The 23,627-nt window shown below is 61.2% G+C and overlaps 1 protein-coding gene across 1 annotated transcript in view; it reads right to left on the bottom strand.

The window, feature by feature from the left end:
* Positions 1–22,300, bottom strand: part of SOX13 (SRY-box transcription factor 13) — a 28,433-nt gene extending 6,133 nt beyond the window's left edge. Inside the window, 4 exon segments of the mRNA XM_054176383.1 lie at positions 556–642; positions 1,127–1,232; positions 1,834–2,035; positions 22,151–22,300. Coding sequence (XP_054032358.1) covers positions 556–642; positions 1,127–1,232; positions 1,834–2,034 — 394 coding nt within the window. The 5' untranslated portion in view covers position 2,035; positions 22,151–22,300.
* Positions 22,301–23,627: the final 1,327 nt, after the last annotated feature.

Genomic DNA, 23,627 nt, shown 5'->3' with positions numbered 1-23,627 from the left:
GGAGCGCCCAATGCGCTGGGGGCAGGGAGAGCCTCATGTGCTGAACCATCCCTCCCAAGCAGCCAGGGGCAAGCTTCTAGCAGTGATGTTCACCTTCCAACAGTCAGATGACAGGATTCAGACTATGGGATCCTTTTGGCTGGAAGAGGCCTTTAAGCTCAGCCACTCCAAGCACTCTCCAAGTCCACCGAGGCTGGGGCTAAGCCACAGCCCTCAGCACCACATCCCTGCAGCTTCGATACACCTCCAGGGATGGAGAGTCAAACCCCCTCCCTGGGCAGCCTGTGCCAGGCTTGGAGAACCCTTTCAGGGAAGAAATTTCTTCCCATGTCCAACCTAAACCTCCCCTGGGGCAAGCTGAGGCCATTTCTTCTTGTCCTGTCAAAGCAGCGCTTTGGTTAACCAAAGCACAGAGCCCTGTTCAGCACAGACACTTGCAGCCACTGCTGCCCTCCTGCCAAGGTGGGGAACACCCTGGGAGCAGAGCCCAGGCTGCCCAGGCAGAGGGCATGGGAGAGAGGGTGGTGGAGGTGGGTGGCCAGGAGCAGACCTCACCTTTCACTTCCTTGGACTCGGCAGCGCTCTGGCCCAGCAGCCTCTCCTTCCAGTCACTGGAGAGCAGCTTCTCGATGGTTGGCATCACTGGTAGGGTGCCAGGGTGAGGGAGCAGGGAGAGGGAGAGGAGAGCCAGGTGAGCACAGCCACAGGCTCCCAGAGGCAGAGAACCCTACAGCTGCTTCTGTTGGAAATGCCCTCTGAGAGCACTGACTGCAACCACCAGCACTCCCAGGAGGTGGCCAAGGAGCTGCTCCCTGTGCTGGCAGAGAGAAGCAGCCAGAAAACTTGGCTGGCAGAGGGAGCAACAGCAGCACCACCACAGCTCACCACCAGCTCCAGCTCACCACCCCCCAGGCTCTCCCCAGCCCACCCCCTGACCTGGAGCTATGGGGGCAGCACCTCCCAGGCCGTGGGCAGCAGGCAGGATCCATCCCCCAGCACCCCACACCACCTCCATCTTTCACCCCACCTGTGCCTCCTCATCCCACCCCACGGCTCTGGAAAGCTATGGAGGGGTTCAAAGGGGGTAGGGAGAGGTCCCAGGAGGCCACTTGGAAACTTTTCTTACCCTCCTTCAGGTTCTTGTTGAAGTCCAGCTTGTCCTGGCCGCTGGCGGCCGGCTCGAAGGCAGAGCGCCTGGGCTCCGGCGCATCGCTGGCAGGGGAGGAGGACTCCTGTGGCACACACAGAGCTGCTGGCTCCTGATCCCAGGCATGGGGACACCCCCAGCTCTCCAGGCAGGAGGTACTGGGCTGGTAGGATGCTTGGAGCCAGCCCTGCCTGGCTAACTGCTGGGTCTCAGTGCCAGACACATTCCTCCAGCCTGGCTGGAGAGCGACTCTGCTCTTCGTGCCCCAGGGGCTGTCCGAGGGAGGGTTCTGCCCTCTCTCCACCCTGCCCAGCTCCTCGGGGCACTGTCCCCACCCAGGGAGGCAGAGCAGGGAGTGGGAAGGGCTGAGGCTGTTGGTCAGGGGGAGGGAAAACCCGAGGGCAATTAAAAAGGGATGGAGAACACCTGGAGGTGGCCATGAGGAGCTTCGCAGTGAAGAGCTGAATCCCAAGACAGCCCCAAGAGCATCAACAAGGGCCAGAAAGCCTGGGGGGGGCTCAAGCTTCAGCTTGGGATGAGGGAAAACCACCCAGAGAAACAACCCCCCCCCACATCTGCCAGGGCTTGATTCCTCCTGCCCAGGTCTGGAGCAGGGATGACCTCCATGCTCTGCCAGCCCAGAGACCCCAGTCAGGACCAGTGCTCGTCTCAGGCACAGGACTCACCTGTGGCAGGGTCTGGGGGTCGGTGCCTTCCCTCGGGGGTGGCCCAGGGGGGTCGCTGGAGCAAGGCTCAGTGCTGGGGGCAGCCCCGGGGTGGGACTCGTAGTCAGCCTCCTTCTTCTCCTCTGTCTTGATGGTGCAGTTCACCATGCTGCCAGCTCCATCGAGCTCCAGGTGGGGAGAAACAGAGCTCCTCATGGACATCCTGTGGGCAACAGAGCTGTCAGCAGGGCCATGGGCACCCCCCAGCCCCCAGCAGCCTTTGCCCAGCCTGGCCCCACACTGGGGTGCTCTGTGGGGCTGCTTTTCAGGGGCAATGGTCTTGTTTTTTGCCAGGGAGCATTGGTGAGAGCCTGGGGGTGCAGGTCAACAGATGGCTAGGATCAAGCAGGCTGTGCCCAGGTAGCCAAGAAGGCCACCAGCAGCCTGGCTTGCATCAGCAGTGGTGTGGCCAGCAGGACCTAGGCAGCTTGTCACAGCTGCCACACGTCCTGGGTGGCCTTGGTGCTGGCATCACCTTCACCCAGGAACCCTGGCAGGACACCAGCACCCATCAGCACCGGTGCCTGCTCCTCCACCACCCTGCAGCACCCCATCCCACCCCAGCAGCCACAGCTGTGTGCCCCAAAGGGGTGGCAGAACGCAGCTGGTGCCCATCCAGGCCACCCCAGGGAGGTGTCTCTGTTCCCCAGGAGGGGGCCAGGGAAGAGAACATCCAAGAGCACCTTAGAGTGAGGGTGGGGAGACACTGGCACAGGTTGCTATGGGGGATTGTAGATGTCCCCTCCTTGGAGGTGTTGAGAGCCAGGCTGGATGAGACCTTGAGCAGCCTGGGCTGGTGGGAGGTGTCCCTGCCCCCGGCATGGGGATGCTCCTTAAGGTCCCTTCCAGGCCAACCCATTCTGTGTCTCAATCATCTCGAAGGTCTTGTCCACCCCACACGGTTCCACCCCCCCTACAGCCAGGACCTCCTTAAAGCAGGGCAGGGGCTGCGAGCCGAGCCGAGGCGGGCCCGGGGCTGAACCTGGGCTGCCCGGCTTCGGGGGCGGGGGGCAGCAATTACACAACAAACAAAGCCCAGCTCAAGCTGCGAATTAATCAAACGGCCGAAAATAAAAACCTTCCTCTCAGGAACTCCCAACAAAAGAAACCAAAACAACAAGGCTGGCTGGGTAATGAAAAGCCAGGGCTGTGAATAGGGGACAAAAGGAAGTGGAACAATGGGGTGTTGGACAAAAGCAATAAAGCAAAGGGAAGTGTGACAGCTCCACAATAGGGCACTGTGCTCGCCAGCCTTTCTGATCTTAGCGGGGCCGGGTTTAATCTCGGTTCCCTTGCCCTCCTTTGCTGAACAAACCAGCCCCGGGCCCAAGCCGTCCAGCTTCCTCCTGCCCTCGGGAGCGCTGCATCCTGCCCCGTCGCCCCCTTCCTGCCCCCAGCTCACCTTGGCCGGCAGCGGGGTCGCCCTGGGGCAGAGAGGAACCAGACACCTTGGTGCTGGCCGCAGGCCAGAGGGAGGCTGTGGCCCTGGGGCTCAGCCAGCTCAGCTCCGGCCACCCGCAGCCGCGGGAGGCTGCTCCAAAGCCTGCGGCGTGCCGCGGGTGGGGAAACTGAGGCACAGGGACCGCAGCAGCAGCGGCTGCCCAGGGGCTCTTGTGGAGAGGCTGGGATGGAGCTCAGGGAAAATCCCTTCCCAGAAAGGGTTCTTAGGCACTGGCCCAGGCTGCCCAGGGAGGTGGTGGAGTCCCCAGCCCTGGAGGGGTTTAAAGGGCCCTTGGGTGTGGTGCTGAGGGGGGTGGTGGTGGCTGAGCAGCAGTGGGGGTGCTGTGAGCTCCGGTGAGTGGTTGGACCCTGATGATCTCAAAGGCCTCTTCCAACCTCAGCATCTCTGATTCTGATCTTGTCCCACATGGGGAAGCCGAGGCACAGCTGCACCAGGGCTGCAGCATGTCCTGCATGGGGAAACTGAGGCACAGCTGCACCAGGGCTGCAGCATCTTGTCCTGCATGGGGAAACTGAGGCACAGCTGCACCAGGGCTGCAGCATCTTGGCCCACATGGGGAAACTGAGGCACAGCTGCACCAGGGCTGCAGCATCTTGGCCCACATGGGGAAACTGAGGCACAGCTGCACCAGGGCTGCAGCATCTTGGCCCACATGGGGAAACTGAGGCACATCTGCCTGTTGACTGCAGCACCTTGCCCATGCCCTCTCCTACCTCTGGATCTGCAGGTGTGGGTGCAAGCCCTGCTCCCTCCTTCCAGCCTTTTTGGTCTTTTAAAGGCAAACCTCACCCTGTCCAGTGCCTCCCTGCCCCAGATCCCCCTTCTCTCCCTGCTGCCCAGCTGCCCAGGGGCTGGGGCAGCAGCAGCAGCCAGGCTGCAGCACGGAGCGGTGCCAGCGATGCCATCTGAGGCTCGCACAAAGGCTCCTTCCAGCAGGTCCCATTTCCATGGCACTGAAACCTTCCCAGTGCCACTGGGAGCTTCCTTTTACAGAACGGGGTCGGTGCTTCACTGGGGTCTGTCTGAAAGGGGCCTCGCTGCGGGGTTCTGGTACAGGTTTGGCCAACGACCAAAAGAAGAAAGAGGAAGAAGAAAGGAGGGAGCCGGCGCCGGTCTCTTGTTACAGGGCTGCTTCCCTGCGCTGAGGGCTCAGGTGCTGGGCTCCAGGGCTGCCTGTGGCAGACAATAGGACCGGGAACAATAGGCCCTGGCACTGGGAGTGCAACAGAGCTATGCCTTTAATGTTTCCCACTTAATGCAGGCTGGAGGGGAAGCGAGGGAGTGGGGCTGGGATGCCGGGAACGAGGTTGGGATGCGAAGCGCCAGCCTGGAGGAGCGAACCGGGGAGCCAGGAGCCCTCCTTGCACCACCAAGGGCCCGTGGGGCTGCTTCCCCCTGGCACAGCGTTTGGGGGAGCTCATTCCACAAGCCCTAGAGTGCTCAGAAGTGGTCAGGCATTGACCTCCAAACTCCAGCCCAGCAAATCCAAGGGCTGGGAGGGTTTTTTCTGGGGTGGTGACAGCTTTGCTTTCTCCATCCTCTCCCCCCTGAACTCACGTCCTGCCATTCTCCCCGTGGCTGTGCCACCCTTCCTGCCTCCAGCAGATCCTATCTGCCCCATTTGTGTTCCAGCAGAACAGCTGGGAAGTGCCAGGGGAAAACCAGGCACCCACAAGCCCCCACCCTGCCCAGCAGCACAGCAACCTGGGGAGCACCGGTGGTGAGATGCTGAGAGCCCACCCCAGGCACCCAGAGCCTCGTCCCTGTTGCTGCTTGGCAGAGAAGGAGGTGGTTGGCATCACCACATCAGCACAAAGCAGCAAGGGGACACCAAGCCAAAAAAACCTCCTGGGAGAGGATGTGGGAATCCTCCTAATGCTCAGCAAGGGATAAAGGGTGGGGGGCAAGAGGCTGGGGCCAGGCTCTTGTCAGTGGTGCCCAGGGACAGGCCAAGGGGCAGAGGGCACAAACTGGAACCCAGGAGGCTCCACCTGAGCAGGAGGAGAAAATTCTTTGGTATGAGGCTGCTGGAGGCCTGGAGCAGGCTGCCCACAGGGGTTGTGGAGTCTCCTTCTCTGCAGAGCTTCCAACCCCCCCTGGACATTGTGCTCCTGGGCAAGCTGCTGGGGGTGCCCTGCTGGAGCAGGGGGGTTGGACTGGGTGAGCTCCAGAGGGCCCTTCCAGTCCCTGCCATGCTGGGATTCTGTGTGACTGGTCCCACACCCCTGCCTTGTGCCACAGCATCTCTGCTCCCTCTCTCAGCACAGCTGCCTTGGAGCCAGTCCTGCCCCTCAGCTTGGGGCAGATCCACCAAGGGGACAGCAAAGGTCTCCTGCAGAAGGGGGCTGCGAGCTTGGCTGGAGGAGCTGAGCTGCCCAGGTTTGCAGGCTGGCCTTGCCCCTATCTACCTATTCACCAGGGCAGCAGTTCTTGAGGCTTCTCTTTTCCTCTCTGCCCTCAGTTTCAGCAGAAAATGTTCTCTTCCCAGCTTAGGGAAAGCTCTTCCCTTCAGGAGCCATCCCCAAGCAAAACCCTTCCCTCCCCAGCAGCAGGTGACCGACCCAGCTGGGGAAGGAACACACAGGGGTGCAGCAAACACCTGAGTGGGGGCTGCAAACCCCACCAAGTGGGGCTGCAGACACCTGAGTGGGGGGCTGCAAACCCCACCGAGTGGGGCTGCAAACACCTGAGTGGGGGGCTGCAAACCCCACCAAGTGGGGCTGCAGACACCTGAGTGGGGGGCTGCAAACCCCACCGAGTGGGGCTGCAAACACCTGAGTGGGGGCTGCAAACCCCACTGAATGGGGGCTGCAAACACCTGAGTGGGGGCTGCAAACCCCACCAAGTGGGGCTGCAAACACCTGAGTGGGGGCTGCAAACCCCACTGAATGGGGGCTGCAAACACCTGAGTGGGGGGCTGCAAACCCCACTGAGTGGGGGCTGCAAACACCTGAGTGGGGGCTGCAAACCCCACCAAGTGGGGGCTGCAAACACCTGAGTGGGGGCTGCAAACCCCATCAAGTGGGGGTGCAAACACCTGAGTGGGGGGCTGCAAACCCCATCAAGTGGGGGTGCAAACACCTGAGTGGGGGGCTGCAAACCCCACCAAGTGGGGCTGCAAACCCCACCAAGTGGGGATGCAGACACCTGAGTGGGGGGCTGCAAACCCCACCAAGTGGGGATGCAAACACCTGAGTGGGGGGCTGCAAACCCCACCAAGTGGGGCTGCAAACCCCACCTGAGCCAGCAGCACAGCGATGGCACCGAGAGCCACCGGCGCCGGGCACGCAGCAGCCACGTGCAGCACCCACGGCCCCTGGCACCCCCTCGAGATGGAGGTGGGGAGGGGGTGGGGAGAGGAACAAATAAGACACCCATGGATGTTTTCTTCTTCCAAGCAAGGCCCAAGGAATCCCTGCTGGCCAGCAGGGCAGACAATAGCCCATCTCCTGCCAGACGAGCGAGCTGCTTTCCTGCCAGACTCGGAATGTCCTCCCGGGGCCCTTTCCAAGCCCTTCCTGCACATTACAGAATGGATGGCTTCCGCCAGCCTGCCCGGGCTGGGGTGGCCAGGGACAGCCAAGGTGAGTGGCCCTGCCTGGGGGAAGGTCACAGGGCTGCCAATGTTCCCATTCACAGCATGAGAGCAGTCATAGAATCATCACAGAATAGTCAGGGCTGGAAGGGACCTCCAGGATCGTTCGGTTCCAACCCCCCTGCCGCGGGCAGAGACACCTCACAAGCTGCTCAGAGCCACATCCAGCCTGGCTTGGAGCATCTCTGTGAGGAGCAAAGGAAGCTGAGAGCCCTGGGGCTGCTGAACCTGGAGAAGAGCAGCCCCAGAGGGGATTTGAGCAGTGCTCAGCAAGAGCTAAAGGGTGAGGGGCAAGAGGCTGGGGTCAGACCCTTGGTGGTGGTGCCCAGGGACAGGACAAGGGGCAATGGGCACAAACTGGAGCCCAGGAGGTTCCATCTGCACAGGAGGAGAAATTTCCTTGGTGTGAGGCTGCTGGAGCCTTGGAGCAAGCTGCCCAGAGAGGTTGTGGAGTCTCCTTCTCTGGAGCCTTTCAAGACCCACCAGGATGCACTGCTGCATCACCTGCCCTGGGTGAGCCTGCTCTGGCAGGGGGCCTGGACTGGATGATCTCCAGAGGTCCCTTCCAGCCCTCACCACACTGTGACTCTGTGACAATGTGGGAGCCTGGGATTCATTGCTTCTGACAAAGCAGAGCTTAATCCCAGCAGCTAACTGAGAGCATTCAGCCCCAGAATTGCTGTCACCACGGGAGCCACAGCTCCACATGTGCCCTCTGGACACGCGTTGCCCCCTGTGGGGTCATGGCACAGGTCAGCACCCACCCATGCTGCCCCCCAAACCAGGCTGCTGCAGCCACAGAAGCTTTCTGCCTTTGGGGGAGGACTTTGCACACCCTCAGATGTTGCCTTCTCAACCCCTTACCTGCCAGCCCTGCTCCCACAGGAAGCCACAGCCCCCTTCTGCCCACAGCCCCCTTCTGCCCACAGCCCCCACCTGCCCACAGCCCCCTTCTGCCCACAGCCCCCTTCTGCCCACAGCCCCCACCTGCCCACAGCCCCCACCTGCCCAGGAGGCTGCAGGGAGCTCAAGCTGCCAGGAAAGCTGCAAAATCCCCACTGGGAAGGGAGAGCTTTGGCAGGTTGAGAGGGATTTGGGGAGGGCAGTGCCCCAGGTGGGCAGCAGTAAGCACCCAGCAGGCACAGAAGTGAGCTGGCACCCGCGTGCCAAGATGTGCCACAAGCAGGACGAGGCCCAGGGGAGCTGCCAGGCATGTCCTGCCTAGCAGTAGCTGATGGATGCTTCACCATCCCAGAGAGACTCCTCAGAAGCTAGCTCCATCCTGGCAAGGCTTGGGGGTGCCACGGGACCAGCTCTGGCGCCGGCAGGAGCTGGGATTTCCCACTGCCCGCACAGAACAGAGCAGCCTTTGTCCACCCTCCGTCCACCAGCAGCTCCCTGACAGCAGTTTCTCACCCTGTGAAGGACAATGGCCTCCAGAAACATCTCTGCAGGGTCAGAGCAAAGTGGTGACGCCGTGGGGAGAGCATCAGCAGGGCAGAAGCTGCTGGCAGAGGGCACACACCGCTGCAGGCCACCTTCCTGGCATGGCTTGAGGATTACTCAGCCAACTCTCTGCCCACGAGGTCTTTACCCACCCCCCATCCACCACCTGGCCACGCTTCCACAACCTGGAATCCAGGGATGCCACCTCCCAGGAGCCTGGCTGGGTCAGGATGCCAACCAAACCCAGCCAGGAGCTTCACAACCATCCAGCTAACGAAAGCAGCTCGGGAGGGAGAGGCAGCTGGCTCCTTCCTGGCGTTGAACCTGGCACAACTCCACCACCTTCACAGCCAGGACCCAAACCTTTCCTTTCCTGGGATGAGTGTGGGGCTGGGTTTTAAGTAGGGGGAAGGGGGGGGGTAGGGGGGTGGGAGGGAATTAAACTGAACCTCAGGTGGAACTTCCTGGCCAGGAGATTTATGAGGCAGGCAATGAGCTCATCAGGGAAGCAGAGAGGAAACTCCGCGGCGCTGGAAGGATTTCAAACCCTGCGCAGCTCGGAGGAGGAAGGTGCAGGAACAGTCCCAGTGACAGCCCACGTGGTGGCTGGGGGACTGCTCTGGTCATTCCCATTTCCTGGCTTCAAGAGCAGACAGTCTGCAGGATGCCTTCTGCTGTTGGGTTTTTTTTTCCCCTCCCTCTTCCACTCAACAAGATGCAGCCATAAGGAAAAGCAAAGCCCAACCAACCCCCTCCGGCTTGGCAGGCAGAGGGGGTCCTGAGCAGGGAAGGTTCTATGGTTCAAAATGTGGAATTGTGGAATCCTTTCAGTTGGAAAAGGCCTTGGAGCTCATCCAGGTCCAACCATTCCCTAGCTCTAACCAAGGCTGGGGCTAAAGCCTGGCCCTCAGCACCACATCTCTGTGGCTTTCAAACACCTCCAGGGCTGGGGATTCCAACCCCTCCCCGGGCAGCCTGGGGCAGCCTTCCTAATCCCAGACACTCTCCATATTCCCAGAGAACCCCTTGGAATCATGGAATCAGCAAGGTTGGAAGAGACCTCAAAGATCATCAAGTCCAAGCTGTCACCCAACACCTCATGACAACCAGACCATGGCACCAAGTGCCACATCCAGTCCCCTCCTGAACACCTCCAGGGATGGGGACTCCACCACCTCCCTGGGCAGCACATTCCCATGGCCAACCTCTCTTGCTGGGAAGAATTTCTTCCTAACATCCAGCCTGAACCTCCCCTGGCACAGCTTGAGACTGTGTCCTCTTGTTCTGCTGCTGGTTGCCTGGGAGGAGAGCTCAACCCCCACCTGGCTCCAACCTCCCTTCAGGTAGTTGTAGAGAGCAAGAAGGTCTCCCCTGAGCCTCCTCTTCTGCAGGCTAAGCAACCCCAGCTCCCTCAGCCTCTCCTCACAGGGCTGTGCTCGAGGCTTCCCCCCAGCCTTGTTGCCCTTCTCTGGACATCTTATGGCATCCCTCTTCCCAGCCCTTCCCACCTTCCCCTGCCCTGCAGTCCAAGGAGACATGGAAACCCCACAGCAGGTCAGCAAGGGGTGGTGCCTGAGGAGGGAGGAATGCTGAGGCACGGAGGTTTACCTTGGATTTGCTCTTTTGTTGCCTTCTTTTTGCATCAGGAAGGACATTTCAGGCAAGCCTCCTCCTTTGCACAAGGGTTTGCCTCACTGCAAACCAACCTGCCCAGCTCAGGGCTGCTGAGCTTTGGCACCCAGCACCCAGAGCGGCTGGATCAGACCCCTAGTCCCACAAGGAGGTGCCCAGCTCCTGAGGCCTGGTGGAGCTCACAGCTTCTTAGAGTAGTTTGGGTTGGAAGGGACCTAGAAGATCACTCAGGTCCAACCTTAAAGATCACTCAGGTCCAACCTTAAAGATCACCCAGGTCCAACCTTAAAGATCACCCAGGTCCAACCTTAAAGATCACCCAGGTCCAACCTTAAAGATCATCCAAGTCCAACCTTAAAGATCATCCAGGTCCAACCTTAAAGATCACCCAGGTCCAACCTTAAAGATCACCCAGGTCCAACCTTAAAGATCATCCAGCTCCAACCTTAAAGACCACCCAGTTCCAACCTTAAAGAGATCCAGGTCCAACCTCCCCACCACGGGCAGGGACACCTCCCACCAGCCCAGGCTGCTCAAGTCCTCACCCAACTTGGCCTTGAACACCTCCAGGGAGGAGACATCCACAACCTCCCATGGCAGCCTGTGCCAGTGCCTCCCCACCCTCACTGTAAAGGATTTCTTCCTCACCTCCACTCTCAATCTGCTCCCCTCAGCTCTGCCCTCCCCGGGGCTGCTCCCAGCACAGGCATCAGCTCCTTCCACCTCCCCATCTCACCACTTCACATCCATCAGTGAGTGATGGGAAAGAAATTCCCACCCCCAGGAATCTCAGAGCAAATAAAGCTCCAGGAGGGGCAGCAGCAGAGCCAGGAGGGGAAGGCTGAGGAGGACTCACCCGGTGCCGGCGGGGCAGGGCGCAGCGAGGGAGAGCGGTTAGCAAACCTCCCTCCTTCCCTCCTCGCTTTCTGTCCTCCCCTCACCCAAAAGCAGCCCTGGGGCTTATCAGGGAGGCTGATCTGGGTGTCGTTTTTTGTGTCATTTCACTCACTCAGCGTTTCCAGGCAGAGCAGAGGGCAGGTCTGCCTCGCCTGCTTCGTAAACAAGACTTTCCTATCGCCTGGGTGAAGACATCTGACCCCTTTCCTCTCCTGCTGAGAGAAAAGAAATGCCACAGGGCTCAGCCACCTGCACACTGCTCTGCCCTGCACCTCCTGGCCTGGCCTTTTGGAACCTTTCCCCTCCCCCCCCCTCCCCTTCTTCTCTTTGATCCATTGTTTCTTCCATGCTCCACTCCACGTGGGTGAGGTTGGTGGAACGTGGGACCCGGTGCTCCTTTGGCACGGCCCCCTGGGTGCATCTGACAGGGTGAGCCACTGCCTGGCACCTCTTCTGTTGAGCTTCTGGTGGTGTTTGATACAGAATCATGGAGTTGTTTGGGCTGGAAGAGACCTTTAAGGTCCTTGAGTCCAACCCTTAAGCCAGCACTGCCAAGTCCTCAGCCTGGCCCTCAGCACCACATCTCCACAGCCTGGAACCTCCAGCAGGGATGATGGGGACTCCACCACTGCCCTGGGCAGCCTGGGCCAGGCCTTGACAACCTATAAGGGGAAGAAATTGTTCCTCATGCCCAGCCTGAACCTCTCTTGGTGCAACCCAAGGCCATTTCCTTTCCTTCCATGGGAGAAGAGACCAAACCCTCAACCTCCTCTCAGGGAGCTGTAGAGAGCAATGAGCTCTCCTCTCAGCCTCCTGTTCCCCAGGCTGAGCAGCCCCAGCTCCTCCAGCCATCAGTGTCACCTTCCACTGCTATCATCAGCTTCTGGGGGGGGGGTGGGGGTGAGGGGTCCCATTTGCAGGGGGTGGGGTGGGGGTGTCCCACCTTGCTTGCACTCATGGCTCTCTGCCCCAGCTGGGCACATGCATGGGCACCAAAAGGCTGCCTGGAGCCAGCCCTGGCCCCCAAGCCCAGAGTGGCAACCAGAAGCCCTGGGGCCATGCTTCCGCCCGCAGCGCCCCGCCGGAAGCCTTCGGGGTCCCTCTGCACGAGCTGCTGAGCTGCAGCAAGCAGGACCCAAGCTGCTGGGGCACAGAGGGACAAAGGCTCCATGGAGTCACTTCACCCCTTCCAGCTGCTGCTCCGATTCTGGGCAGGGGGCAGCCCCAGCTGCTGCCTCCCCCCCGACCCCCGACGCTTCGGCAGCAGCTTTGCTTTGCTGCTGCGCTGAGAGCTGCTCCAGCAGCAGCCTCTGAGGGGGCAGGCAGCCTGAGGGACGAGTGCTGGGTGCCAGAAGCTGTCCATCATCTGCCCCAGACCCTCAAACCCTCGCTCATGGTAACCCTGCCTCTGCTCCTGCCCTGCTCTGGCTCAGCAGAGCCGTGGCTGGGCCAGGTCTGGATGAAGGTCCCCAAGGAAAATGCTTTGAGCCTGACCTCTCCTCAGCATGAGCCAGGGTCCCTTGGAGGGGGTTGCCTCTCCTTTAAGGTGTGGGTTCAGGCTCCTTGAGTTCAGGGCTCAGGAAGGAGATCATTCCCTCACCCCAGGGGCAAGTCAGAGCACCTGAGAGCAGCAGCAATGGGGCTGGCAGCCAGCATCACCCCCTGGGGCTGGTGGGCAGCTGAAGTGGGCAGGGGAAGACAGAAAGTGCAGGAGGGAGCCAGGATCTGCTGCAGTGGCCTCAGGCACCCACATGGCCCCCGTGTCAGAACTCCAGGGCTGAGCTGGGGGGGGACACCAGGGCTGAGCTGGAGGGGGGGACACCAGGGCTGAGCTGGGGGGGGGGACACCAGGGCTGAGCTGGGGGGGGGGACACCAGGGCTGAGCTGGGGGGGGGACACCAGGGCTGAGCTGGGGGGGGACACCAGGGCTGAGCTGGGGGGGGACACCAGGGCTGAGCTGGGGGCTCAGCCTCTGCCCTGCCTCTTTATGGAATTATTGTGGTTGGAAGAGACTTTTAAGGCCATGGAGTCCAACCCTTGACCCAGCACTGCCAGGGCACCTCTGACCCATGGCCCTCAGCACCACATCTCCGTGGGTGATGATATTTTTATTGCCACCATTATTTCACCTCAGGCAGAGACTCCAGGCTCTGGGGAGGGGTCAGGGAGGGATCCTCCACCACCACAGGACCCAAGGGATCCAGCAGCAGCCACCCTCCAAACCAAGACCACCTCCCGAGGCTGGGCTGACATCTCCACCCCTCCTCTTTCTCCTCACATCAGAGCAACTAAAGCCCCTGAAGCCCTGGTGGTGCAGCAGCTCCCAGCCAGGCTCTGCTGCCCTGTAGGAGCAGAGGGGCTTGGGAACAGGTTTTTACTGGCCCACCAGGATCGTTTCCATTGCACAACAACAACACAGCACAGAGCAGGACCGAGGCTCTGCAGCAGGAAGCTGCCAGCCCTCCCAACAGCCCCCAGCCAGCCCGGGGCTCCCCGAGTCCCACAGCACACAAGGGGCTTTTTGTGCCCTGTGGCACCTGTCCCCCTATCCCCCTGTCCCCTGGGATCCCTGAGCCTGCTCTCTCCACTGAGGGCTTCTGGCAGCTCCTGCAGCCCTGTGCCAAGTCCCAGCCTGCTCCCAGGCTTGGCTTAGAGGAGCTGTGGGCAGGCACAGTTGCTCTGCCCACACGGGCAGGCAGATGCAGGCAGCCCTGCTGTGCTGCCCACCACTTGTGTGCCATGGAGAAGAGCTCAGGGAGGGCAAGAGAGAGTCTGGAGGCATTCGATGCCCCCCTGGCAACGTCACAGGTGGCTGGCTGAGCCAGGCAGCTGCTGGCTGGCAGTGCTGGCACCCCCCAGGGAGGGCTCAGCCTTGCTTTGTCCCCTCCTAAACAAAGTGGGGAGCAGGGCTCTAGGGGATCTTGGAGCTGTGGTTTGCAGCCTGAGGTGCCCAGGAGCACTCAAAGGGCTTCTGTTGCCACTTAACACCAAGAGCCACGGGGTGGTACTCAGTACCCCCCCAGCACACAGACAAAGATGGGCATTGCCCAAGCCAGTGCCCAGCATGGACCCACAGCCCTGAGGCAGCACAGCTGGATGGACTGGGCAGGGGCAGCCCAGGGGGCAGAGCTGCTCCTGGAGACCCAAACCACAGCCTAAAAGCCTCCAAGAAAGGCAAATGTTGCCCTGGCTCTGTGCAGGCTGCAGCATGGATGTGGGCATGGATATGGGCATGGATGTGGGCATGGAATCACAGAACCACAGAATGGTTTGGGTTGGAAGAGACCCTCGAAGGTCCATGGCTGGACTCCATGATCCTGGAGGTCTTTTCCAACCAAAACAGTTCCATGATTTTACCTTCCTTTCCTACCCCCCTGCAGTGAGCAGGGACACCTCCAGCTCTAGCTGGACAGGCATCCATATGGGCATGGATGTGGATGTGGGTATGGATATGGATAAGGATATGGAAGGGTCCTCCAGCCTGCCCAGGTACAGCCCTAGGGAATTCCTCCAACTCACCCCTCCAGCTCCTGAACTCCCTGTGTCACAGCAAGCAAAACCAGCAAGAAAGGTGCCCATGGGGAGCAGCACCCAGGCAGGGCCACAGAGCCCAGACTGGTGAGGGTGGCCCTGCCCATCCCTGCCCAGAAATCCCCTCCCGCAGCCAGGCACACTCGGGTGCGAGCCTCTGCCCCAGGGGACTCAGCTTTCCGGCTGGGCGTGCAAGGTAGAACAATAGGGCCAAGCCCTCTATTGTTCCAGACAAAAGATAAGCCAGGCTCTGGCATTCCCCTGCATTCCCTACGCCCTCTTGGGCAGGGAGCAGGCAGGGAGCAGGCAGGGCTGCCACAGCTGCCACCTCAAGCCAGGGCTGAAGGGTTTCTCACCCCTTCCCACAGCACTTTCGGCAGGCAGAGCAGAAGGGGGTCCGTAGGGGATGATCCTCCTGCCCCAGCTCAGAGCTTGCACACAGCCCACCCTGCCTCATCCCTGCTCACCCTGCCTCATCCCTGCTCACCCTGCCCTGCAGGATTTGTCCCAGCCCTCTGTGCTCCCCGGGTTCTGCACGGTCCTCAGCTTCTCTCTGCTGCTCAGTTTCTGCTGCGGCAGCCTCAGGCACCCTCAGGCTCCTCCGTGTCAGAGCACCAGGGGTGAGCTGTGTGCTGAACCCCTGCCCTGGCTCTTCATAGAATCCTTTTGGTTGGAAGAGACCTTGAAGAGTCCAACCCTTACCCCGGCACCGCCAGACCATGGCCCTCAGCACCACATCTCTATGGCTTTGAAACTCCACCCGGGATGGGGACTCCACCACTGCCCCAGGCAGCCTGGGCCAGGGCTTGACAACCCTTCTGGGGAGGAAATTGTTCCTCAAGTCCAACCTGAACCTCCCCTGGGGCAATTTGAGGCCATTTCCTCTCATTCTGTTGCTTGTTCCTTGGGAGAAGAGACCAACCCCCACCTCACTCCAACCCCCTCCCAGGGAGCTGCAGAGAGCACTGAGGTCTCCCTCAGCCTCCTCTTCTCCAGGCTGAACCCCCCCAGGTCCCTCAGCTGCTCCTCCCCAGCCCTGCTCTGCAGACCCTTCCCCAGACCCTCTCCAGCTCCTCAACGTCCTCCTTGGAGTGAGGAGCCCAAACCTGAACACATTGGCCTAGCTCAGCTTTCTCAAACAGGCTCTGAAGAAGGCTGTGAGGCAGAGCCCTGCTGAGCTGCAGCACCGGGGAGGAAGACTATGGGGGACGAGGGCTGCTCACCGCAAACCCACACCCACCCAGGCAGGAGGTGACTTGCTGCAGTGGGTGCAGCAGCACCAGCAGCCTCATCTCTGCCAGGAAACATCCCCCACAGGCTGCCCCCACAGTGCTGCCAGGCCCAGCCTGGTCCTGGTGTCATGGAGTGGGTAGGGTCGGAAGGGACCTTCCAGACCATCCAGTTCCAACCCCCCCTGCCGTGGGCAGGGACACCTCCCACCAGCCCAGGCTGCTCAAGGCTCCAGGCAAGCTGACCTTGAGCACTGCCAGGCTGGTAGTGGCCACAGTGCCTCTGGGCAACCTGTGCCAGTGCCTCACCACCCTCTTGGGGAAGCCCTCTGAGCTCATCCAGTCCAAGCAGCAACCCAACCCCACCATGGACACCGAACCCTGGCCCCAAGCGCCATGGGCACACATTTCATGAACCCCTCCAGGCATGGGGACTCCACCACCTGCCTGGGCAGCCTCTGCCAGCCCCTGACCACTGCTGCAGCAAAGACATTTTCCTGCTAGCCAACCTAAGCCTCCCCTGGCTCAATTCCAGGCCATTTCCTCTTGTGCTATCACCTGAGGCTAGGCAGAAGAGACCAACCCCCACCTCACCCCAACCTCCTCTGCTAGATGTCGTTTAGAATCTCACCTCCTTTCCTCCCAGTGAGCTGCCACCAGCTGCCTTCACCAGGTAGACCTCCAAAATAACAACTCAGGGCAGCAGATTTTGTCCTGGGCCTGTGGATGCTTGCAGGGCTCCTCCAGACACCTTTGCTGATGAGCCACTTTATCTTGTTTCTCTCTGATAAGGCACCCCGGGGGGGGTGGGTGGGGGTGAGGGGGGTGGGGAGGAGGCTGCCTGACCTCTGCAGCCACCAGGCTGCATCTTTCCAAAGGGTCACATGCCTGGAGCAGCTCTGGCTGGTAATGGAGCATTAAATGATGGCAAGGCAGAATCTGAGCTGCTTCAGAGCCAGCTCCCTGTTTGCCTTCTCCAGCTGGAGGGCTGCAAGCAGGAGCAGGACAAGGAGGCAGGGGAAGGAGCTTCCTCTCTGGTGCAATGCTCACAGAAGTCACTTTCCCCTTGGGCAAGCAGCACTAAAAGTGTCTGTGGAGCCACTTGGGGTGCAAGCAGAAGTCACTTTCCCCTTGGGCAAGCAGTACTAAAAGTGTCTGTGGAGCCACTTGGGGTGCAAGGTGCTGGTAGGTGCTCAGAGGTGAAGGGGACAAGGCTCTCTGAGCAGTGCCCCCTCCACTGCAACCATGCACTGCTTTGTGGGGGCAGCTTCAGCCTCTGCAGCCCCCAGAATATTTCTCACCGACCTATCTGAGCTGCCAGGAAGGTTCTGATGTGAGCCAAGGCCCTGCAAAGCTCCCCTGCACCTCCCCTCCCTGCCAGCACCAAGCTGGTGGGACTGGGCAGACCAAGGGCCCTTGTTTGGGGCTGGAGTGGTTCCAGCTTGGGACATGTGGTCCTGGAGCAGGTGGACATGGAGTGGGAAGGAGAGAGAGAAGGAGGGAGGGAGGGAGAGAGGGAGGGAGGGCTTCTAAGCAGCACTTGGAGCCTGCCAACTTTCCTGGTGCTGGAGGAGCCCACGCACTTCTCAGCCCAGCACAAGCAAGGCATGAAGAGCTCAGCAGGGGCACGGCCAGCCCAGCAGCAGCTCCACACAACAGGGAGGGTTCCACTCCTGCAGTCAGTCCCCAGCAGGCACAGGGCTGGGGCAAAGGCACTGAGATATCTGGGGGTTCTCTTCCAGCAAGATCTGTCAGGAGCTGCATTAATTTATGTCCCTTCTGCATGTCCTTCCCTGGGTTAAAGCAGGGTGGAAATTTCGTGCTGCATCCTGCAAGAACTTTTGTGTTTTTCAGTGGCCCAAATCTTCCTCCCCTGCAGTGCAATGAAACCAAAACCTCCACAAAGCTTCTGAAAAAAAAAAACAACAAACCCCAAACCGACCCAAAAATAAAGCAGCAGAGCCTAGGAAAGCTCAGCCCTGGCTGGTCAGGGGTGGCCTGGATGCTGCAAGGAACCCCCCAGCCAGGGGAACACCCGACCCTGGAGCAGCTCCATCTTTCTGGGCTCTCCCTCCTGCCGAGCACAACTCCTTCATCAGCCCCTCTGCCAGCCCAGGCTGCTGTCAGAGGCACAAACAAACGGCGCCTCTGCCCCATCAGTGCCTTCTAGCCCAGGGGCAAACGACGAGATTTCACCACCCGGCAGTCCCCAGTCTGCAGCGATGCTCCCGGGCCCGGCGCGGCCGCAGGAGAGAACAAAAGAGGCCGAGGCAGCTTTCTCCACGGCCTCACAGGCTGGAGGTAACTGCTGCCCTGCCTGCCCGCTGCTTTGTTTTGTGTCGAACCGAGCCGGTCCCGAAGGGAAGGGAGCAGGATGCTTTTAGGATTGCCACGGCTGGGGAGGCTTCCCGGCGGCGAAAGCAGAGCGGAGCTGCCCCTGCCGAGCGCATCCCTGCCGCGGCTCGCAGCCGCCCGCCAAAGGTCGGAGCCTCGGCGTGAGGAAAGGTTTCTCCTTTCCACAGCCACACATCTGGGCGCAGAGCTGGCCCGGCACAAACCACCCCAACTGTTCACAATGGGCTAAAGCTGGAGGAGCAGGCAGGGACGTGGCTTGGCAGCGGGCAGACAAAGCAGGGCTGACCGCGCTCCGTGCCGGGGCAGGCGGGACGGCAAGCGGCCCCGGACCACAGCCTCGCTGAGGGACCCCCTGATCCTCCTCAGCCCGGGTCCGCAGTAAGGGACCCCCGCCTCCAAAAGCAGAGCCCACAGCTCTGCTGTGACAGCAGCATCACCTCAAAACCCTTCCGAGTTTGTTTGGAGTTGCCCCACGCTGGGGAGCAGGCAGCATGGCACAGAGCATGGGAGAGGGCTGGGGACAGCCCAGGTGACCTCCCGCAGTGAGCAAAATGTCCCAGCCCGTGCCCCCACGGCCCTCTGTATCCCACAGGGATCCACTCCACCACCCCACCTGCTCAACAGCAAACTCCCAACCCCTTTGACATCAGCTCAGTGCAGCCCCAAGGATGCTCCATCCGCGGGACACCGCTCAGAGCCACACTCCAGCGACCCCAGGAGCAGCTGGGCATGCCTCTCCCCACCACCTGCCTCCAAAGCAGCCCTAAAACAGAGCTCAACTCACCTGGGAAGCACGAAGCACGTTGCCACCAGGTCCCAGAGTCACCCTTTGTCCCTGCCCCCACCGACCTGCTCAGAGGGTGTGCGAGGGCTGCTCAGAGAGTCTGGGTTCCAGGAAGGCAGGAGGGCAGCAGGCTTGGGCAAACACCCTGGGGAGCCCCCCAGCAAGCAACGAAGGTAAAAATAAACCCACTGAAAGAGTAGCTTTACTGTGCCTCTGCCTTCCCTGCACAGAGAGAGGAACCCTTCCTGAGAAGGAAACCAAACCCCCTCCAGCACATAACAAGTTTACGACCTGCTCCATCTCCCCTTGGTCCCAAAGTGCCAGGGCACAGCTCCACCCCTCCTCCTCTGGCACCCCCATGGCAAATGGGCATGTGGGCAGGGAGACAAAAAGCCCAACTATTCCCCTCCAGGGTATTTTGCACCCTGGCTGGGATAAACTTTGTTTGTCAGGACCTTGTTGGGGTGGGGGGAATGGTTTGGGTGCTCTGAGTTGGTAGGGGGAAGAAACAGCCCTGCAGGCAGGCTGGAGGTGAGGTGACAGCACGAAGAGCTCCACAGCGAGGAGGGAAGATGGAGCTTTAGCCAACTGAGGTCTCTGCTCCTGCTTACTGCCCTGCTCCAAAGGGATTTGTGCTCACTGGCTGAGAGTCATGGAATGGGCTGGGTTGGAAGGGACCTTGAAGATCATCCAGTTCAGATCCACTGATTAGAAGTGGATCCACTGATCAGAAATGGATCCACTGATCCACTTGGGTTAGAAGGGAGCCTCGAAGGTCATCTTGTCCAACACCTCTGCCACAGGCAGGGACACCTTCCCCTAGACCAAGCTGCTCCTGGCCTCATCCAGCCTGGCCTCCAGGGAGGCAGCCTCCCTGGGCACCCTGTGCCAGTGCCTCCCCACCCTCACTGGCAAGAATTTCTTTCTCATCTGCCAGCTGAGATGCCAAGGGCAAGCCCCCAGCCCCAGCAGCAGCTCTGAGGGCAACAAACAAACAGCACAAAGGGAGATGCTGGGGGGGGGGGGGGGGGGGGGAAATGTGTCAGTGGGCAATGATTTAGCAAACTGTCTGTGGCCTGCCCACGTTTGTCAAAGGACAGCAAGCTATTTTTAACACAAAGCCTCTGAAATCACAGAGAGAAAGAGAGGAGGGTGGGAGGGAGGGAGGGGTGGGGGGGGGAAAGAAGTCCTGTATCAGTGTCAACAGAATGGATTTGGGGAGCAAATGAAATTGAGCTAAAAGGAAATTGCATGAATTACAAACACGAGTTATTGGCTCAATAGGAGAGTCTCCCTGAGTGATATTATCTGCTCTGTGCTGTGGAGAAAATCACATTAAGCTGAGCTAATGGCCCCCTTTTTTTTCTCTCCCCCCTCCCCGCCCCCACCTCCATTCCTAATATCTATTACTCCTGATTTGCTGTGGAAGTCAAGTGGTTTCCACACTGAAGGTACTCCACAAGATGTAACTGAGACTCCAGCACCACACAGGCACCGTCTGGGATTTTTCCTGGGCAGCACAGACCCCCACCCCCCGACCCTCCCACCCCCACCCCTCTCCCCAGCACCCAAACCCTGCAGAAAACACTGGAAATCATCAGGTGGAGGAGGAAAGAGGCAAAGCTTTGCATTTACCTGCACATTCCACACCTAACCCCCTCTCCCTGGTGGCTCCCCAGGGGGTGCATCCCTTGGTTTTGTTCCTCCACCACCAACTTTGTTGATGTTTTAACCGTGGGGTCCCCCGGGGACCGGCACCCAGCTCCGTGCTCCATCATCCCCCTCCCTGCTTCCTGAGCTGAGCTTTAGCAGCACGCAGGAGGTGCAAGCCCCCCAGCAGCTGCACCCACACCCCCATGGGGCGCCCAGATGGCTGTGGGACCCCCCACACACACACGGCACAGAGCTCACTGCTGGGAGGGGTCCTCTGTGTGGCACTTTCGGGCCCCGGTCTGCCCAGGTCAGGTCGGGCATGCGGCTCCGAGGCTCGGGCGGGACGCGCATGGCTGCCGGGGAAGCTCAGGGACAAGGTTCCTGTGCTCGGAGGTCTCAGCAAGTGACCGAGTTTAGTGCTGAGCCCAGCCCCAAACCCTCTCTCTGCTGGCACGGCGCTGGGGCTGAGGTTTGGCAGAACAACCTCAGCCCCTCTCGGACAGACAGACACCCACGTGTGGCACCCACGGCAACTTTTCCTGCCCGGCCCCTGCGCCTGCTCCCCGCTGATGCCGCAGGGCCGTGGCTCTGAGGGGCTGGCTTGGGGTGATGCTATCACAGAAGACAGCAAATTGCCTCTCTGTGCACGGCAAAGACAGAGGGAGGTGGAGAAGGGGTCAGGGATGTCCCTTCTGTGCCACGGTGAGGCAGGGGTGAGGGACGGGGATGAGGCATGGGGATGAAGGATGGGGATAAGGGATGAGAAAAACGATGTGCGACAGGGATGGAGAGGAGGGATGAGGACAAGGGATAGGACCCAAGGAGGGAGAGGAGGGATGAGGACAAGGGATAGGACCCAGGGAGGGAGAGGAGGAATGAGGACCCCAATCCCTGAGCGGCGCAGAGCCAGGAACCCCCCCAGACGGCCCCAAGCCCTGCGGACACAGCGCCATGTGCCGACGGCAGCCGCGTTCTGCGCCCGTCTGTGCTGCCCGAGGTGTCAGTGTGTCCGTCTGTCCCTGCACACTGCCATGACCCCCAGCACCGTGTCTTGGGGGGGTGCCAGATGTCCCCCCGCATCCGTGACCCGGAGTATACAGCGAGGCCGGGACTGCGTGCCCGGGAGAAGGGGACAGGTCCGCGCCCCAGGAGCCCCAGAGACCAGCGGGAGGGGGCGAGAAGCCTTCCCAGGGTGGGGGTCACGGGGGGCCGGGGAGGGGGCTTCAGTGGGACAGCCTCTGGTAGCCAGGTCAGGGGTCGGGAAGGAAGAGAATGTCCTCATGGGTTAATTCTTTACCGCCCAGTTCTGTGCCCCCGGGGGTTGCCCGTGGCTTAACCCCTTCCCTGCCGGGCTCTCGGGGGTGGGGGGTCGGGGGGGAGAGCTCTCGGAGGAGAGTTTGCAGCCCCAAACTTTGCAGCGGAGACCGGAGACGGCTCCCGCACCCCACTTCCAGTATTTCCTTCTCCTCTTTAGGCAAAAAAAGGCTTTGGAGAGGGGAGGGGGTGTCCTGCCATGCGACCCCCCCTCAGCCTTTCTCAGCCCAGCCGGGATCAGGGACCTCGACCCGAGAGGATGCTCCTCACCCCGGGAGGATGCTCGCTGCCCCAGGACCGTGTCGGTGCCCCGCCTGGGGCAATGCCCGTGCCTCCCACACCGGGGTTGTGTTCCTTGCCCGCTTCCCCGGTTCACTCACGGCTCCTCCGCGCGGTGCCCCGGTCCCCGCCGCCGCTGTCGGTGCTGCCGCCGGTGCCGCCGCCGGTGCCGGTTGCCGGTGTGGGCTCCGCCACCGCTTCGCCCGGCTCAGGTCCGCTCCATGTCCCCAGCGCCTCCGGTGGGAGCTGCCCCGGCGCCGGGCGGAGAGAAGGAGCGAGGAGGAGGAGGAGGGGAGGAGAAGGCGGAGGAGGGACACCGGTCCAGCCAGCCAGCAGCCGGCTCCGGGGGCGGCCCCTTTGCCCCGTCCCCTCCCCTCGGGACCCCCTGCCCTGCTGGGGAACCCACGTGTGACACCGCCGGGAGCCCCTCGCCCTCTTTCCTGAGTCCTCTTTGGGAACCTAGACACCCCCAAAGACTCGGAGGAATCCTGGGAGGCTGCCTGGGACCCCCTCCCCAGCACGCCCCGGGACCCTCAACCATGCAGGGACCCAGCGAGGAGCTGGAACAATGCCTGGCTTGTAGGGAGAGCCCACAGCTCTGGGAGGGTGGGGGGTCCCAAACCCACGGCACACCGAACGAGGGTCCCCAAAGCCCAGCTCCCAGCCTCTCCTCCCCACGGCACCCCCAGCTTTCGCTCCTTTGCCCACACCAGCAGCCCGGAGCTGCAGGACCACCAGGGCTCTGGGAGACCACATCGGCACGGAGCAGGGGTGGGCAGCAGGCAGAGAGCTGCCCTCCAGACAGACAGACAGACAGCATTGGCACACGTGGGCTGGGGGTCCACAACCCGCAGTGCCCAAAGCCCAGCTTCCAGCCTCTCCTCCCCACATCACCCCCGGATTTTGCCCACACAAGCAGCCCAGAGCCGCAAGACCACCACGGCTCGGGGGGGGGGGGGGACAATGTTGGCACGGAGCAGCGGTGGGCAGCGCGCAGATGGACAGACAGACAGCCAGCATTCACAGAACTTGGCTGGGAGCTGGGGGGCCATCACCGGAGGAGCGGGAGCCTGGCAGGGTCTTCGCTGCCATCAGGCACTGAGGAGCTGCCCCCTGCGCCCCGCATCCCACCCCGCGGTTCCCGTCGGGAACGCCACCGCCAGCTGGCGAGCGAGGGGGGCGGTTTGGGCAGGCAAATGTTGACAAACAGTCCCTCTCCTTCGTGCGTGTGTGTCATGAAACCGCTCAAACGCTGTGTCAACACCGAAGGAGAGCTGTTTACATTTCCCCGACAGGGATCGTTCCCCTTTGCCTCCGCGCCGCTTCCTCCCCCGCGCCCTCCTTCCCTTCCATGGGAATTGCTTTTGTCCAAACATTGTTTTCACCCAGTCTCGGGAGCAGCAGACAGAAAAGTTCAGGCTCCTGGAGCTTCCCAGAGCTCTCTCACACCCCCACACACCCCCAGCCCACCAGGCACCGAGTGGGGAAATGGGGGCTCTGGCAGAGGTTCGTGCACCCAGCCCCCCTGCCAGCACACAGCCCCTCCTCAGCCTGTCCCCATCCCACAGCAGAGAGCAA

The sequence above is a fragment of the Dryobates pubescens genome, chromosome 35, assembly GCF_014839835.1.
Source record: "Dryobates pubescens isolate bDryPub1 chromosome 35, bDryPub1.pri, whole genome shotgun sequence".
NCBI classification, from domain to species: Eukaryota; Metazoa; Chordata; class Aves; order Piciformes; family Picidae; genus Dryobates; species Dryobates pubescens.
The sequence above is the reverse complement of the archived record's forward strand: the minus strand, read 5'-3'. Positions and strand labels throughout refer to the sequence as shown.